The 18486-nt window shown below is 38.8% G+C and overlaps 2 protein-coding genes across 2 annotated transcripts; both read left to right on the forward strand.

The window, feature by feature from the left end:
• The first annotated feature begins 1728 nt into the window (after window positions 1-1728).
• Window positions 1729-3438, forward strand: LOC139114924 (probable polyketide synthase 16). Its single transcript, XM_070676846.1, has one exon. It carries the CDS (start codon window positions 1729-1731, stop codon window positions 3436-3438), a length of 1710 nt encoding a protein of 569 aa, XP_070532947.1.
• A 3850-nt stretch (window positions 3439-7288) lies between these two features.
• LOC139152691 (uncharacterized) lies at window positions 7289-10781 on the forward strand. The gene is made up of 3 exons (XM_070725977.1): window positions 7289-8341; window positions 8866-9222; window positions 9608-10781. Exons 1-2 carry the CDS (start codon window positions 7289-7291, stop codon window positions 9217-9219), a joined length of 1407 nt encoding a protein of 468 aa, XP_070582078.1. The 3' UTR covers window positions 9220-9222; window positions 9608-10781.
• Window positions 10782-18486: the final 7705 nt, after the last annotated feature.

Below are 18486 nucleotides of genomic sequence, written 5' to 3' on the forward strand. Positions count from 1 at the left end.
TGTCTAAAACAGGTCTTTTTGCTGGTGATATCTTATTTCAGAAGGCTGTGTATGAATCAAGGATTCCAAAGTACGAATTTCCTCAATAAGTTTTTTGTATTGAACAATTAAAGTGATGAACTCGTTAAACCTTGTACTGCTGACTTAATTCTTTAATATTTTGTTTTCCTATATCCCATCAAGACTGAATAGAAGAAAACCTCTCCTTCTCATTAAGCCAACTTTCCCAGAATTCCTTAGTTAAAGTACAGTAATCTTCATCATTAAGAAGACTAGTATTGAGACACCAAACTGGATTTTTGTTGACACACGGATTCATAGTTATAATAAGAGAAACAAGAGATTGGTAAGATAAATCAGTAGGAGAGTCAATAGACACAGAATTGATTTTCGAAGTCAACCTCTTGTAAATGGAGAAAGTGTCAATGCGACATTTTTGCTCTCCTCTCTGCCACGTACAATTTTGAGGAGAAGGAGAAGGAGAAGAAGGACAACGACAACAACAACAAGAAAAAAGGAGTACTAGAACAAGAAGAACAAAAAGGAAGAACAAGAAGAAGAATAAGAAGAAGAAGCACAACTTTACAAGGAACAAGGAACAAGCTCAAAGCAATTCTTGGAAGGCGTGCTTTTGTACAATTTTTTGAATATCAGTCATGTTGCACCAGTGGCCACGTAGTTGTTTATTAAGTTAACATGATGCAGTTAGGATTTTGCTTGTACAGAGACAAAACCAGCCCTACAAAGGGTTGTAAATGAGATCATGATTGGCGTCCTGTGGTCGAGAATGACATAATATCTTGCATGACACTGGTCCTTATACAGCTGTCTTTTCAGACAGTTGATTTTTCCTATCTATGATCAAAGAAAAACTAGTTTCATTGTTACTTAGAGACTATTGTCGATAAACCAAAAATCAATTTTCTTATAAATGTTTTCTACTATCACAGTGTCTCTTTAGGTTTATGATCAGTGCAGCTGATTGTAATTCCCCAAAACACAATGTCTGCATTAGACATACAAGTCTGTGTGACACAAACTGCACTGATCCCATAAAATGTGATTCTTCAATGAGCTAATTATTGAGTAGCGGCTTTTAAGCGTGTAAATGGTATTTTCGTCTCAATCTTAAATTCTTATTCTCAACGCTTGGCAGGATGATTTTGTCTATACATAAAGCAGAATTTCAGAAGATACCAGACTCTTGCAAAGCAGATAAACGTTCATAATCTTTTGAACTTTGCTATACATCGCCCAAAGAACTCATCATACATCAATAGCAATATTTCCACAGAACCATAGATTCCAATGGAAGTCATAACAGTGAAAATTAAGCGGTCCTCTTTATAAAAATTGACAGTCCAAAGATATTACTGACAGAAATCAGTCTGCCTCTTGTAGAAGAGGGAATAATTATTTAATATTATTTTCATAATATTCACAAATACATCCTCTGCAGAAAATACTTTTACAATACTTTTTACACTATTGCTCACACAGGTTGTCGAATGCCTGGTGGAGTCAATACGCCTGAGAGTTTCTGGGAAGTAATCAGTGAAGGTAGAGAAACTGTTACGGAAATCCAGAGAAGAGATGGCATATTGATGAGTTCTATGATTCTGACCGATCAAAATCTGGTAGGATGGTGACCAGGAGAGCTGGGTTTGTTGATGGTGTTGACCAATTTGATCACAGTTTCTTCAAGATATCTCAAGGGAGGCAGCGTCCATGGATTCACATCAAAGACTAATGTTGGAGGTGGTAGAAGAATCCTTTGAAGATGCTGGTATCGATCCACATACCTTGAAAAGTGATTGTGGGGTATTTGTAGGAATAGGTGCAATGGATTACGCAATTAATGTCATCGAAGCTCATCATACGAATCCCTACACAATAACAGGCATTTCTCACTGTGTCACAGCAAACCGCATATCATATGCCTTCGATCTACAAGGCCCAAGCTATACAGTTGATACAGCCTGTGCTTCATCGCTGACAGCAATACACCTAGCTTGCACACATATCTGGAATAGGGAATGCAAGGTTGCAGTAGTTGGTGGCTGCAACACTATTCTTATTCCTGAAATTACCATTGGGTTTAGTGTTCTTGGAGTTTTATCTCCAGAGGGTCGTTGCTGTCCATTTTCAGACAATGCTAAAGGTTATGTTCGTAGTGAAGGTTGGGGTTCTGTAATTTTGAAGCCACTAACCACGGCGCTTGCTGATGATGACCACATCTACTCTGTTATTAAAGGGAGTGCGATTGCAGCAAATGGTTTCTCTGGAAGTCTTACAATGCCCCTGCGGGAAGCTCAAGAGTACGTCATGCATGAAGCCTATAACAGATTCAATCTGTCTAAGTCTTTGGTTGACTATGTCGAAGCCCATGGTACTGGCACACCCGTTGGTGATCCCGTAGAAGCTGCTGCTATTGGTAGCGTTTTCGGTTCCATTAGAAAAGAGACCCTAAAGATTGGATCAGGAAAGAGTAATTTTGGGCACAATGAATATGCAGCTGGCATAACAGCAGTTATTAAGACTTGTCTTATGCTTTCAAAGCGTTTCCTATGCCCTACAATCAACTACAACTACCCCAACCAAAACATTGATTTCAAAGGTTTAAACCTGGAAGTACAAACAACAAGGGCGCCTTTTTTGCCAAACAAACTCTATCGGATCGGAGTCAACAGCTTTGGCTTTTCTGGATCAGTTGCTCATCTTGTACTTGAGGAGTCTCCTCATAGGGATTATAAAACAAATCGCCAGTGCGGTTGGAGTTTTGGTGGAGAGAGTGAAGGAGAACAAATCCTCATACCATTATCTGCCAAAAGCAAAGAGGCAGTAGATGATCTTGCCCGAAAATGGCTGTCATTTCAACATGAAGGTGATGCTCTCGGAGTTGTAGCTTGGCAAGCAATGAGACGAAAGCATCATGACTACCGCATGGTTATCACCGCAAAATCAGGAACAGAGTTTGAACAAAGCTTGAACACTTACTTTAGCAGGGAATCTATTGATTCCATCATCGTTGGATCAAGCTCTACTAAGCAATCAAAGATATGCATGCTCTTTCCGGGACAGGGACAACAGTGGATATCGATGGGAACACAGCTATATGCAACTGAGGGAATATTCCGTGAAGTCATATCCAAATGTGATGCCATTTTCCGCAACCTAAGTGGATGGTCCATTGTTAATGATGCTGGTATATTCCTCACAAAAGCCCCATCAAAAACAGCTACAAAGATTCCAGTCAATTCAGGAACTATGATAGATGAAATAGAAGTTTGTCAACCTGCTATTCTATTCTTACAAATAGGATTGTTTCACTTGTTGAAACACTGGGGTGTCAAACCCCACGCTGTTATTGGTCACAGTCTAGGTGAAGTTGCAGCTGCATATGCTTGTGGTGGGATGAAAATGAGGAAGCAATTATGACAATATATCATAGAAGCAAACAACAGGCCAAACTAAAGGGAGCTGGGGCAATGGCAGCTTTCCGTCAGTCAAAAGAAGAAACTGAAAATTTATGTTTAAAGCATGAAAACCTGTTCATTGCTGCAGTCAATGCTCCGGGATCAGTTACAATTGCTGGTGATGTTCGCATTGTTGAAGAAATTACAAAACAAAACCCTAAGATAGCAAAACAACTGCGAGTTCAGTGTGCTTTCCATACACCGTATATGGATCCAATTAAGGGCGCATTTCTTCAAGCAATGGAAGGTGTTGTTAAAACTAATAGAGCTTATTCCATCCCGTTTTATTCTACTGTTGATGGCAAGCAGTACGATGGCGTATTTGGTGGTCTGTACTGGTGGGAGAACATAAGAAATCCTGTATCTTTCAAGATGCTATGACAAATTTAATAAAGGATATTGAGCCTGATATCATAATTGAATGTAGTGCATCAGCTACTCTGTTGTCGTATGTCAATCAAATCAACAAGGCCAGTAAATACAGTAGGAAAATCATGACTATTGGAGTTGGGCAAAGGGGAATCGATGATCGTCATTCACTGCTCAAGGCAATTGGCTCATTATATGTAGCAGGTGTTAATGTTGAATGGGGTAAATTGATCAACTCTTCTCCAAAGTGGGCCCCAATTCCAACATATCCATGGCAACACCACTCTCATTGGACTGAATCTGAAGAGAGGATGAAAATTCGGCTTGGACTCAAAGACAAGAGTTTCAAGGGACAAAATGGACAAGTTTCAATCGATACGTTTCCTTACTTGGCCGACCATATAGTTGAGGATAAAGTGGTTTTTCCTGGTGCAGGCTATGTCGAGTATGGTGTAGAGATGTTCTTTGGAGAAAGGGAAAATCCAGCTTTAAAAAATATACGGTTTTTACGTACATTGATTTGGCCAGAAGATGACAGAATGGGTGGACCATCTAAAGAAAACGTTGGTATCCAAGCTACAAAAAATGGATCATCCATCAAAATATCATCAGAAGGAAAAATACACTGTACAGCAGAGATCACGTCCGTTGTTCCACATGATGTCATCAAAGACATATCAAAGATAAAACAGAGGTGTGAAACTATGATGTCTGGTGTTGAATTATATCGAAAGTTTGCATCCATTGGTTTGTTGTACGGACCACATTTCCGAGTTATTGAGCAAATGATGCTAGGAGATGAGGAAGCTGTTGCTGAGATTAGAAGTGCCTCTGATGCTAGCCAGAGAGTACAGACAACATTACTAGATGGATGCTTTCAGTTAGTGATAGCATCACTTGGTCAGTTTAATACAGCATATCTGCCAGTCAAGTTGGATATGTTGGAGATGACTGTCCCAAAATTGCCATTAGATGAGCGAATCATAGCCTATGCAAAGGTTACTGACTGTGACAGTACATCAATAACTGTGATGCGTACCTCTGTACCAGCAATGGGCGAGTGCTGGTGAAAGTTGCTGGACTGATGGCTAAGAGTCTGCAGGATAGCAATTCTGGAGTGGACCTAGAATCTTGTCTCTACACAACTGAATGGCAGTCAGTGAAATCAAGTTTACCTCCTACCAGTGATGTATCCACTTTTTTTGAGGAAGGAAGAATCCGTGAACTCTTCCCATTAGATATGCACATCATACAAAAAACTGGAACTATAATGCCAACTATAAAGAAGATCTGTAAATCCTACATTACGCATGGTCTTCATATGGTTGATCAGAGTAACATTGGAGAAAGAAATGAAGGATACATAAGAAGGCTTAGGGCAATCGCAGATGATACAACAGTAGAAACACTATCTATAGAAAATATTCACAAAACCATAAATGAAGTTGCTGGCATGATTCCTGAAATATCGCATGAATTAAAAATGATTAAGACCTTTTCAGATGCTTTACCTAAAACACTTAATGATCCTGATGTTGGAGTCTCACATCTGCTTGCAACAGAAAGTCTTGACGTCTACTTTGCAGCTGCCCCTAAAGTGCGCCTTTTATATAGAGGTGGAGCAGAGGCAATAGCAAGGGCTGTAGAGAAATCACTGAGAAAAAAGAAAGTGTTAAGAATCCTAGAAGTGGGAGGGGGAATGGCAGGACTGTCAAAATGCATAGTCAGCCTCTTGAAAGACAAAGTGAACTGCAGAGAGGTAGAATATACATGTACCGGCACAAGTAATTCATTCTTCCATCTTGCTAAACAATGCCTCAAAGATTTTCCACTAATTAAGTACAAGCAGTTGGACATAGGAAAAGACATTAAATCCCAAGGATTCATCGCGGGGAGTTTTGACATTGTGGTGTGTTTGGATGCCTTTCATTCTGCTGTCAAAACGAATAATGGTATGCGCCATATGCAAAATCTCCTTTGTGAAGATGGCTGGCTGTATATGTATGAAACTACTAATTCTAATTTTATGAATGAGTTAGCCTTTTGTTCCCTATGGCTCTGCTCGGTGCATGATGACGTTTGGGAGGAATCCTGTCAGTTATCACGTACAGATTGGGAGAACGTCTTCAGAAAGAATGGTTACACTGATGTCGTAAGTGTGTCTACCCCAGAAGAGCAGCTGCACAGCATTGTTATTGGCCGTAAACCAACAACACCTCCAGACCCTGGGAATATGGTAGATGATGTTGATAGTCGATGGTTCTTACTTGGATGTAATGATGACTCAGTTCAGATGATTCTGAAGAATTCAATGCAGAAGCCTTGCACTCGGATAGAGAATCCAAGCATTGATGACATCAAAGTTCTCTGCACCAACAAACTAACAGATGTTGTATACTGGTGTGGAGAATGGGATGCAAAGCTTCATTTTCTTCTTGAGCTGCTGAAAGCCATGGACTACAATGAAGATGCCATTAGCAGCATTTACATAATCACACATGGAGCTTACAAAGACAAAGGAAATATGTGGTCGCATGCTGCATTTGGGCTTGCTGGGTCAGCATGCAATCATATTAAATCTGGTTGTGTGTACTATGTGGATCTTGATTCTCAACAGTCCCTTCAGCAGAATGCCCAAATGCTGTGCACTATCCTTAGTGATAAAGAACAGCCAGAAAGAACACTTGTAATAAGAGGAAACAGTATTCTGTGCCAAAGAATCATCAATGCTCCAAAGCCAGAGATCGATTCCAAAATTTTCAAGTACTGGCGCCTTGAGCAAACCATTCATGCTGATGGAAGAGGAATGTCATTAGATGACATGGGATTCTGTGCATTGCCAAATATGACACTAAAGAAAGGTGAAGTTGTGGTCAAGATCCATGCTGCAGCGCTCAATTTTAAGGATGTAATGATGGCTCATGGTATGCTGGAAGGACTAGAAGTTGATGAGACAAGGTATCGCTTTGGCCTTGAGTGTTCTGGTGTGGTTGAAGAAGTTGGCGAGGGAGTGGATCATCTTCAGGTTGGGGATGAAGTGATTGCCTTCGCCAAGACCAGTTTTGCCTCTCATGTCATCAGTGATGCCCGTTTCGTGATTCCTAAACCAAAACATCTCAGCATGGTAGATAGTGCGGGTATTAGTGTAGCTTTTACAACTGCTTATCACAGTTTGATTGAACGGGCAAATTTACGGAAGGGAGAGACTGTCCTTATTCACTCAGCATGTGGAGGAGTTGGTTTGTCTGCCATTCAGATTGCAAAGATGCAAAGGGCAATAATCATTGCACAGCCGGATCAGAGGAAAAACGCGCCTACCTAAGGAATGAATTGGACATTAAATTTGTCACAGATTCCAGATCTGACAGGTTTTATCATGACGTCATGAAATGGACAAATGGTAAAGGTGTAAAGTCGTTCTCAATTCTCTTTATGGTAGACTGATGGAAAGAGGGCTGGCTTCACTTGCTCCAGGTGGAAGATACTGTGAAATTGGGAAACGCGACATTTTGGAAAATTCACAGCTAGATATGAAGACCTTCCTTGAAAACAAGTCTTTTCTCTCCTGTCAGATTGACATCAGGCTTCAACAGGACCATGATGGCGTACAGTATACACTGGAACAAGTTGTACGCCTCTTCGAAGAAAGAAAACTGAATCCAATCCCTAAAACCGTTTTCCACATTGCTGATTACCTTGAAGCATTTAGAACGATGGCGAAAGGACAGCACATTGGTAAAGTGGTTTTTGAAATAGGTGAATACGTTCCGGACAAGTTCGAACTTCATGGTGACATATTACATGAAAAGGCAACTTACCTTGTAACTGGTGCTTTTGGTGGTATTGGTCAAGCTCTTGTTCGCTGGATGCAAAAGATGGGAGCAAAACATTTGGTGATGGTATCCAGGAGTGAAGCAAAGTCAGCTGCTGCTCATCGCACACTAGAGTTCCTGAAGCGTAAAGGAGTTGAAATTTATACTTTTGCGGCTGATGTATCTGATTATGATAGTATACAAAGAATCCTTGACCAGCTGAATTCTAGTGATATTCCACCACTAAGAGGTGTCTTTCACCTGGCTGGAGTGGTCGATGAAACTCTTCTGCCGGACTTGACACCAGAGCAATTTGATATTGTGATGCGATGTAAAGCTGAAAGTGCCTATCATTTACATGAACTGACAAAGGAAGAACAGTTGGACATCTTCCTCTTGATGTCATCAGTTACAACTCTCAGAGGACAATCATCACAACCAGCATACTGTGCAGCAAATGCAGCACTTGATGCCCTGGCAGAATACAGACATAAAATTGGCCTACCAGCACTGTCACTCCAGATGGGCGCTGTAAGAGGTGCAGGATACCTTGAAGGCCGAGCAGACACAATCAAAGTTCTGGAAAGCCAAGGATTTTGCACACTTCACATCAATGAAGTTACTGAATTTCTGGGAAGGCTTCTGAATGGGTATACAAAGCCAGTGGTGTGTTTTGCAAACCAGGTGAGAGGCTTTTATCTTACAATTATTATATTTCACTGCACATAGCTATAGATATATTGATGGCTCGCTTATTAATCATACTAATGGCACATTTAGATTAGAAAACATTGTCACATTGAAGTTAAGAAGATACTGTATTAGTATTTCAAGTATCATATACTCCAAACAAATCATTGTGTGTAGGCAGCCTATATACAGGCTTTACACAGCCGCTTTTGAAGAGCATATTCATGGGAAACAATAGAATGTGTGGTGCCTAATATCTCAATATCCTCGATGCATTTTGTACAAAATTTCATGAAGATGAATAGTAGACAAAAATTTGACAATATTTCCTTTAGCTCGGTTATTGAACCACTCATTTTTAGGATTTGGATTTAGCCTAGTGATTTTGACTGTAGTGTCTTCGAGGGTTGACTTGCTGCCATACGTTGAGTTCGAATCCCATTTGGAATTTACAGAATTTTTATAGAAGAGGGAGAGTATTAATCCATCTATCATAATGTTTGATTTTTTTTCACAAGGACTGGACAGCAGCAGCTAACTTCACCCATCGAACCAACCTGAAATTTTGCCATTTAATGGATGATGCTAGTCTGAACAAAGCTGACTCCCAAGTTTCTCTTGAAGACTTGGAGAACATGGTCAAACAGAAACTCAGCCAGATGATCTTTCAGTCACCCGAAGACATTGATATCACCAAACCAATGATAGACTATGGAGTAGACTCCCTCATGGCGGCAGAGATGGTTACATGGGCATCAAAGGAACTTGGTGTCACAATCTCACAACTTGATATTTTGGGTGGCATCAGTACATCCGTATTGTTAGAAAAAGCAGTCGAAAAGAACGTAGTCCTTCCATTGATGGAAAGCTAAATTGTGAGTATAGACAACAGAATTTTTTCTGCACAATCACGTATTATCAATGAAACTCGTAGGATCACAATCATATATTTTTTCAAAATCAAAAATTACTTTGATTGCCTTACTTTTGTGTGATGAGTAGTTTCGATTTGACGGTTCGAGAAAGCAAATGCACTTTCGACCTAATGTATTAATTTAAAGTATAATTAGCGGTCACACACGATTTTATGAATGTCAATTCTGAGTCAACTGAGATTATCATTCCTAAAACAGATATAGCATGATTTATTCAGATTTTTGTTTTCGAATTTCGGTAGATCTCAGATAGAAGACATGAAAACAGTTCATTGCGCATGTCTGCAAAAAAAATGATGCCATGTGCTTTTCATCTTTTCAACAGATTAAAAGTTACTTCAGCGGCAGAGGAATCAGTCCAATCAGCGACGCACAATATCTGATCAGCAAAAGGATCCAACTGTCCGTGGTTTGTGCATCTGTATTTCAGTTACCTAATTTGGCTTTTCTCAACGATGTCATCTTCGGACATTCAGAATGTTGGAGAACTGAAGTTTTGCCTTTGAGTACCGCTTTTCAAATTTCGGAAATAATCGTTCCGAAATGCAACGGTCTGATAAGGTCTCCTTCATGACAAATTTATTAGAATCGAAAACAATCGAAAATGGAGTATAAACTTGTCACTAATCTTTCGAGTTCAACGTGGTATTTTAAAATAACCTCAAAAAGTCATTACATTTTAACGGAGAAACTAATGCGAATTTCAAATGCAAGTGTGTCCTTCTTTACATGCTTTGAAGTGTTTTATATCAGTTTGTATATTGAAAGTATATTATATATGTAATGTAATCTTGAGAACATTATTTCTATTTTGTTAAATGTAATAAGTTTTTTCCCTTTTCACGCCATTACATCCAACAAGATTAATTTAGATATGTACTTGTTTATCTACTTGACAGCTTGTTTCCATTTCTCTCATTTCTCCAAAGTTTGGAAAGAAAACTAAATACAGTTTCAATTTGATCGTATTTTGTAATGCTTATGGTTCCATTTCGGAATAAAAAGTATACAAGGTGTCCTTTAAACCACAGAGTAACATAGACAGAGTGGCAACACTTGCATGCCTTTTGTTCCATGGTCGTCTCGGTAGACTATTGGCTTTTCATATTAAAATGAGCTTCAAAGGTGTTAAACTTTTTGGAGGCTTTGTTTGTGGTTGATAATTACACGAGATTATGCGAAACATACGACGAGATGGCATCGTACTGCCAGTCGCGTAGCAACCATAGTTACTTTGTGAGCTCTCAGGCCAGAAACACTGCTTCACGCCAATCAAAACATAACACGCCAGCAGTTTCATAAACATGTCCTTTCTTGACGCACGTGTAAAAGACGGTATGACTGACCGTAAACCATTGAGTAAAACCAGACAGTATCGATAAAAGACTTTCAAATTTGATTCAAACACACTCATTATATATTCATAAAAATATGAGAGGAATTTTTAAAATGGTAAAACCCACTTTCCTGAAGCTCAAAACATTCCCGTTTTTGCCAGCACCTCAATTCCGATCAGCCCACCAACGACAACAACACACAAACTTTGTCGAACGTACTTTCGCTTAACAATTGGTGAAAATCCGAAAATTACCGAAGGATGCATGGTCGGCACTCTTCGGAAAAGAGAGCCAAGAGCTTCGTGAGGCGAGGCAAACATGGATTGCTTACGTAACCGCTTCACGCCTTAAACAATAGGTGTTGCCACTCTGTGTAGTGTACTCTGTGTTTAGACTCAGTATTACACGTATAGAAACACACGTGCACGTGCTTCTGTGCACGTTTGCGCATGGGTTATTTTTACCATAAGGTATTCTAATTACGGTTTGATCCATTAAAGGGGAAGTTCACCAAGGATGATTTTTAACTATGTGCTAGCTTTGTGGTCACTTACCCCGGAAAAGCTATTTTCTCCATTTATTAACTCGCAAGATTTTTTACAAAAACTGATAAAAATAGTACAGGAAGTTGCCCATGTAATTTGAATCATGGAAAAAAGCGCCAAGCTTGGAGCTTGCATAATGTGCATATGGGAGGGACCATCTCCGGGCGGGTATGGCCCCCCACATCGTCCACTCACAGTAACACGGTCATAAACAGTGACAAAAAATCTGACAGTGAACAGTTTATCGTAAGTAGATTATCGTTTATGCAAGGATACTCAGTATAAACAAAAGTTATGTAAAAGTTATGTCATGCAAAGTTGTTTTATAGTTTTGTTGTCTTTTTAGGGGTTATTTAGGTATAAGACAGCTTCAAGCTAGTCTGTTGCGGTTTTGTGTACCAATATATAAAATACACTATATGTCAGTTGAGAGTAATATTTACTTTGAAGTATTTTAATGGTAAAAGTGATATGTTTCTGCCTTCTGTGTTACACCGCTGAACAAGTACAGAAGACTTAAAGAAGATGATCAAACAGAAACTCGGCCACACGATCTTTCAGTCACCTAAAGACATTGATATCACCGAACCAATGATAGGCTATGGTGTAGACTCCCTCATGCTGGTAGAGATGATCACATAGGCTCCAAATGAACTCAATGTCGTCATTCCACGACTTAATATATTTGGTGGGATAGTACTTGTTTCTTGAGAAGTCAGTCGAAAATGCAGCTCTTCTTACCCTTCGGAACTCTGATATGTAAATGTGAACATTTAGGGGACAAAGAGGAACATGCTTAGTAATTTCTAAAGGTAAAAACAATGGGAAACTTCCAAGAGTTGTGGATTCGTTTCATCCATTTTGAAGACAAACCTCTATTGTTGGTTTTTAAGGACGAGTAGAAATTTATATTACTCAGTATATTAGTGCAGCTCGCAAGAAACCGATTTCCAATGTATGATTTCGTTGCTAATAAGTGATTGGTTGGCGCTCTTAATATGAATGATTCACTTTCCGATATTTCACCATTAGAATACTCCTTCAATAGAAGCAAACACGCAATATCATGATAATTTGGCACATTTCCTTTTCTAAAGTGCCATTATTGGAGCATCCTTGATTAGCTGGAAAAGTACGTGTTAAAATTCTCACATCTCATTTGCTTTTGCATACTTGATGAACATATAATCTATATAAACCATGGTCGAATATTATTTCCATACTTACTGGTTGAATATGGGTTAATTAGTATAGCTATATGGATTCGAGTCTTGTACAAGAGGTTTACCCAATCAATCTCAACATTTTGAAGTATCGGCCCACACAAAACTAATTCGTAAGATCCTATCAGTTGACTTTATAACTTAACTATAATATTGTTACAGTACATTGCTATATTCAATAAAATTTAAAATGTGAACAGAAAAGAAAATATGCTCTGAAACATTTGTTAAATATTTAGTATGTACATTGCAGAAAGTGGTATTCTCGTAACGTTGAAGTAGGTGCGATACAATGCCTTGAATGTCTGTCGATGATGTTTACATATGTATGAATGCACATGTATTTTAAGGGCTAACTCTATAATAATTTAGGAATCAGTGAATCAAAATTATCAAATGCTAGACGATTTCGGCATTTGAGATTGTTGAAGATGTTGCGTGATAAACGAACATTTAATAATTTTATCAGTATTTCAAAAATGAATATTGGCCTCAAAACTTTCTGTTCTTTCACTTCTTCAGGCTCATTTACTTCAAAATAAGAATATACTTACAATATCTATTTGCTCAAAGAATCTGAATTTTTCCAGGTAATTATTGGATGTTTATATGTATTTGTAAAAGTACGTTTAGATTTTTCACTAAAAATTTCAAAAGAACGATTAAACAACCTACTACAAAGGCCATACTTTTGTAAAGCAAGTTTCGACAAGGTGGAGAGGTCAATCTCTGAGACAAAACAATTCCTTTGTTTTTCCATTGTTTCTCCCAAAAAAGTTACTAGTCTCCCCACTTCCCGTTACATTATTCTGTATGGATGAGGACACAATCTGTGGAAAATTTTACGAAAATGCTATATCCTCTCTAAATCAAGCAAAATTGTTGAAAATGTTTAAATCTGAGAAGGATGGAGTGTTTAAAAGCACATTTTCAGAATTTTTAAAACTAGGCTGCACTCGTCCACACATATGGTCACGGTAGACTTCCTGCGAAATGTCCCAATCTACAAATCATAATGAATCATGGGATATCTCCAGTACTGTGTCCTGGTATGTATTACAGAAATGCCAGTTTCATAATTAAACGATCCAAAATCAGACCCTCGAGTATACTTTGTAATGATAGCGATTCTTTATCTTTCTGATATGCACACGAGGAAATCCAGTGATTTTGACGCGAACTCACTACCCTCGGCACTGTCTCACCTACCAATTCAACGAAGTCTGCAATTGAACCCACTCGGCTACATCCCTTCTTCTCTAGTGAAGCTGAAATCGCCCTCTTGACAACCAGTCGATTGAAAAGTGGTGCACTGATATTGATATTACCGTCATCTATTTTCGGTGGGCTTATTCTACGTACCATGCAAAGTAGTGAAAAAAATTACAATTTCTGAGTCCTGATCAACTTTCTAACCTGGAAACGCACATGCAGTTGACTACATCACCTGACAATTAAATAAACCAATGCCACAACCTATAAACAAATAAACTTGGCTGTATTAACTTTCTTGTTCAACAGGTTGTACAAAAACATTCTTATTAAGGAGGTTTGCGGAGGTCCTCTCTTTACCATGGACTGTAATAGACGCTTCAGTTAGATAACAATTTTGAAATTCCTTCTTAGACTAGGACAATATTTATTTGTAAGACCACATAAATTCACGACGCCTCTGAATATTACACGATCAAAATTAAAAGTGTCCATCACAGTCTAAATCGGACAACGTTTAGGCTACTACTTGAACCGTTTGATTGCGTACCTCAAACTAAGCGCTCCTCTGCAAACAGAAACTTGCAAAGCTGAAATCCAGTTTTTTATTTAAATTATTTATAAACGGTTTGTTTTAAAGCTCCGGCAGTATGGCATTTTGTGGGACAATGAATACAAATTGAGAGCATTAATCAATTTGCTGAAGGGACACGACATGTTGGTGAGGAAACTCATCGTGTCTGCACTCATGTACAGTTCTCTGTTGCCAAGTAGAAGCACGTTGCTGATATGCTAATAATTGCAAACATAGAGCAAAATCAGTGAATTTAAAGTGATGACCTTGAGGGTCAAAGTAGTACCTTTGCGAAGACGAGTACGGTTAAGTGACCTAAAGGGTGACTACGATACCACAAGCAAACAGACACTGAGTTTTCCCCGTATTGAGCACCTTCAGGCAAACAGAACGAATTTTGGCATAATTTTACCTTTACTTTCGCTTCACAAACAACTAGGAAAAAAAAACAGATATATCGAATGGCAACATCTGTTTTAAGCAGACAGAACGAAAGTTTGGCCTTTTTTTCTTTATTCCGGCTTCCAAGAATTGTAACAAACAGATGGAATGGCACCCCTGTGGCGAGCTCTTTCAAGCAAACGGAACGAGTTTTGGACAGTTGTACTTCTGCTTCCAGGCTGGCGGAACAAATTGAAAGAACAGGAACAAGCAGAGTTCTGATTGTAATTCTGGACCTTGCTGAGAAGTATGGTTGTCTATACGAGAAAGATATGGGAACACATGGCAAATCTGTCAAACATGTGAAACGTCTATCCCGTTAAAGGCGAAATGAAAAGAAAAAAAATAGCCAAAAAGTTACCCTCTTCCACGTATTAAGTATGTACAAGAAGATTAGAGACGAAAAAGTGGAAAGAAAACGTCTAAAAACCACCTTTTCGTTTCGCCAAATTCTTGATCTGCAAGACTGACCCAGAATCAGTTTTGTTAATCGATTTCTCAAATTCGTCATCAGAGGGCGTCTAGTGACGTCATATGAGCCATGCAAAATGTCGCTCAGTGAGCTGATACTTAAGCGTTATAGATCTTATCATCAGATGATCAAAAACCAAACGGCCCTTTTCAGGGCCATCACACCATCCAAAAAAGATCATAATATTAAGATTCTACACCTTACCTCTGACACTCAAAGAAAACTGTACTTGTTCATGTGTCCTGCACACAGTACATGCACGCGTTCTCACAAATTGGCGCATTCATGTCACACATTTTACTACTTTTTTGCGGTCCGTGTTCTAAACCGCAGCATGCAGCGATGCAAAACGAGCCTAATTTTGCAGGATTATGGGACTCTAAATTTATTAAAATTTTCATTACTTTGTGTTTGAAAACATAATGGTCTTAACTACCTAAATATGAAAAATACAATTATTATTCCTGTCACAGAAGGGATGTGTTTCCGTACAATTCACTTGACTGTAAAATAAACAAACTTGCAGTTGTAAAAGCTAAACACGACTGAGTCTGATTTTTTTTTTCGCCTACATTTCAATTTTATTTTAAAATTATGACTAAATTGTACATGCGATCGACAATGATACAAAATGTAATACCAGTATCACAGTTAAAAGTAATAGATAAGGAAAGGGAAAACATGGGATGGGCCGGCCTGCTTAAAATTTCCTCTCGCCGACGTTTCTGTATGGACCTTTGTGCGCGATCGTTCGATATCGTAACAGCTATCCGATCTAGCTGGGGACTTGCCCGAGGAGGAGCCTTCAACTGTTCCTGATCAGCATTACATTTTCGAGAAATGCGATTACTTTTTTGCATCGCCGAAAAATAATGAGCATATGTGAGGTAGGATAAACAAAATGCTATAGTTTTTCCAAATTTTAAAATTATTTTTTTCATTTCACCTTTAAGTTAATTTAAGGCTGTCTTATTCATTTTAAGCTGTTGCTTCTTATATTTTTTTGTTAAGTTTGTTTTATTATATCGGCACTGAGTGTGTGTACTTCTCTTCTTTTCAAGGCTCCATAAAATAATGATAAAATAAAATAATACATTGTGTCTACCCTCTGTATAATGTCGCTCTCTGAAATTCCACCATGAGTTCAATGTCAGTCACGACTATTATCGCTGGACTATGGGCTTTGCCAAGACACAGTAACAGAATTATTTCAAACTGCTACAAGTCAGAACAGCCCGTTGGAAATTATCATGCACTATAAAAGCATAAAGTGGAGATCCGTTCTTTCGATGGCTAGATGCCTCATTGTTTGATGACTTCTCCGAAATACTTTCCGAACTAGATGAGGAATTAAATATACATGATAAACAGCAAAAAAAGAAACCACAATTAGAGAGACCAGAACCGAGAAACATATTGCGCATATCTATAGAACCAGATCTGTACAAGTAATGAGTTTGATGTACGCTGCTATTGTAATACCTATTACCTGGTCATGAGGGCTATTTCCGTTTATCACCCCGAGGGGTCGAGCGTTTCCAAAAAGACATCGCTATTTCCAAAGGCCGTAGACCGAGGGGCATAGCGATGTGGTTTCTGGTAACATACGGCCGTGAGGGGTAATGAACGGGCGCTATAGCCGCGAATAATTGTTTTATAACACACCTTATGTAATTTTGTGTTATAGTTTTTAATGTGTTTTGATATTTTGCACGGCATCAATTCATTGCCACGACAAGTTTACTTTGCGAAGTTTTCACAGCTGTTAAAGTAGTACGTGGTACCACTTTCTTTCAAAAATATTCTAAGCATACCTAGCGACATCCTTGGTTTGACTTGAATCTTTTTCGTTGGTGAGCTGATCAAGTTCCTACGCTCTGGAAGGTTGAAAAATCTGTTTTTAGAGAGAGGTTCGTCGCTCAGTCCCGGACGCACATCACATTCTAGTCATCCGCCATTGTTGCAAAGCTGCAGACGACACTACGGTCACGTGACCGGGCACTTTTCCAAAATTTGGTCAAAACTATTTCCCTAGGAAATAGCTTTCCAAAAACCCTCTGACGTCACTTTTGTGGATTCAGTAGGGACTAGACATATCTATTTTCTCGTCACGTGACGTATTCTGGCGAATCGCGACACGGAATGAGCATGTGGCGTTTTATAATTATTGCTTTTGACAGGGTCGAGATGATGTGCTTTCGACGCCATGACGCATTCACACACAGAATTCCTTTAGATACACCGGTCGGTGTTTGATCCCGGCGGTGACACTCTCAGAGAGCATGGGCATTCATGCTCGTTTCACAAAATTTTGAAATACCCCTATCTTGGATTTTTCAACAAAAAGGTCCCCTTATTTTGAGAAATATGGGAGAAAATAAGACCAAAATAACTCCTTATTTACAAAATCCAGGAGAGGGAAATATAATATTAGAGTCAGGTCAATGCTGAATTATGATATTGTTTTCACATATATTAACACATCATTAACTTGAGTTGAACAGGAGTGTTAAACTCATAAAATTTTACCGGTGAAACATACACAACAAATTAACAACCAGAATAAAGGAACATATTTTAGGGGGAGCTGGGATCGTATCGAACGAGATTCAAATCACAGCTTTAAATATGATCAAAGTATAGAAAACGCATAATGAAACTTTTGGTGAAGTTTGGGTGTCTGATATGATTTCCTGGGATATTTCAAACCTTTCTTAGACCAGGTCTTTGGAAAGGTACTCCCTTTTCTCGATTTCACGGACCCGTGATAGACAATAAAAACACCCCTTTCCCGTGATTTTGGGAACACGCATGAATACCCATTTCCCCCGACAGTGCCACCGCCGGGTGTTTGATAGTCACCACAAGTTCCTTTCTGTTCGTTGCGCAGCATGTGGTGCAAGGACTCGGCTTATTTTCATGACAGCCTAAGGCAGAAAAACTTTGTAGGAGGAAATTGACCTGGACTTTGGGTAGGACTGAATAGGGGACATTGAACATACAATGTATTATGAAATTAGGTCCATTATAGTCTTGATGAGTGTTATTATATGTGAAATTGGCATATAGTCACTTTGCATGTTGAACAGTGTGTAATGGTGATAACCTGCAATAACGTCAATTAGGTGTTCAACTTTTGAAACATGTGACAACATAGATTGTAACATCTGAATTCCATTGATATCAATGGACAGTGAGGGTCGTCATTGCTTTGATCCTACGTTAACTGTGACAGTCAACTTGACCATCTGGAGTGTTGTTGCCTTGTGTCGAGCAAACTTGTACCTTTTTCTTTGAATTCCTCGATTAATCTTGTTCAAACAGTTTCAAAAGTGGCTAAAAGTAGTCTAGGTTGTTCATAAGTAAAAATGCCAAGAATTCAGACTCAGATTCAATCAAT

This window comes from Ptychodera flava, chromosome 16, assembly GCF_041260155.1.
Source record: "Ptychodera flava strain L36383 chromosome 16, AS_Pfla_20210202, whole genome shotgun sequence".
Classification (NCBI taxonomy): Eukaryota; Metazoa; Hemichordata; class Enteropneusta; family Ptychoderidae; genus Ptychodera; species Ptychodera flava.

What these genes read in the sequence shown, in the direction of transcription:
- LOC139114924 (XM_070676846.1), top strand. Translation starts at nt 1,729, where the DNA reads ATGGATTCACATCAAAGACTAATGTTGGAGGTGGTAGAAGAATCCTTT.
- LOC139152691 (XM_070725977.1), top strand. Translation starts at nt 7,289, where the DNA reads ATGGAAAGAGGGCTGGCTTCACTTGCTCCAGGTGGAAGATACTGTGAA. An exon ending in TGGTGTGTTTTGCAAACCAG is followed by an intron (nt 8,342 to 8,865) that starts GTGAGAGGCTTT and finishes TTTTTTCACAAG; the next exon opens with GACTGGACAGCAGCAGCTAA.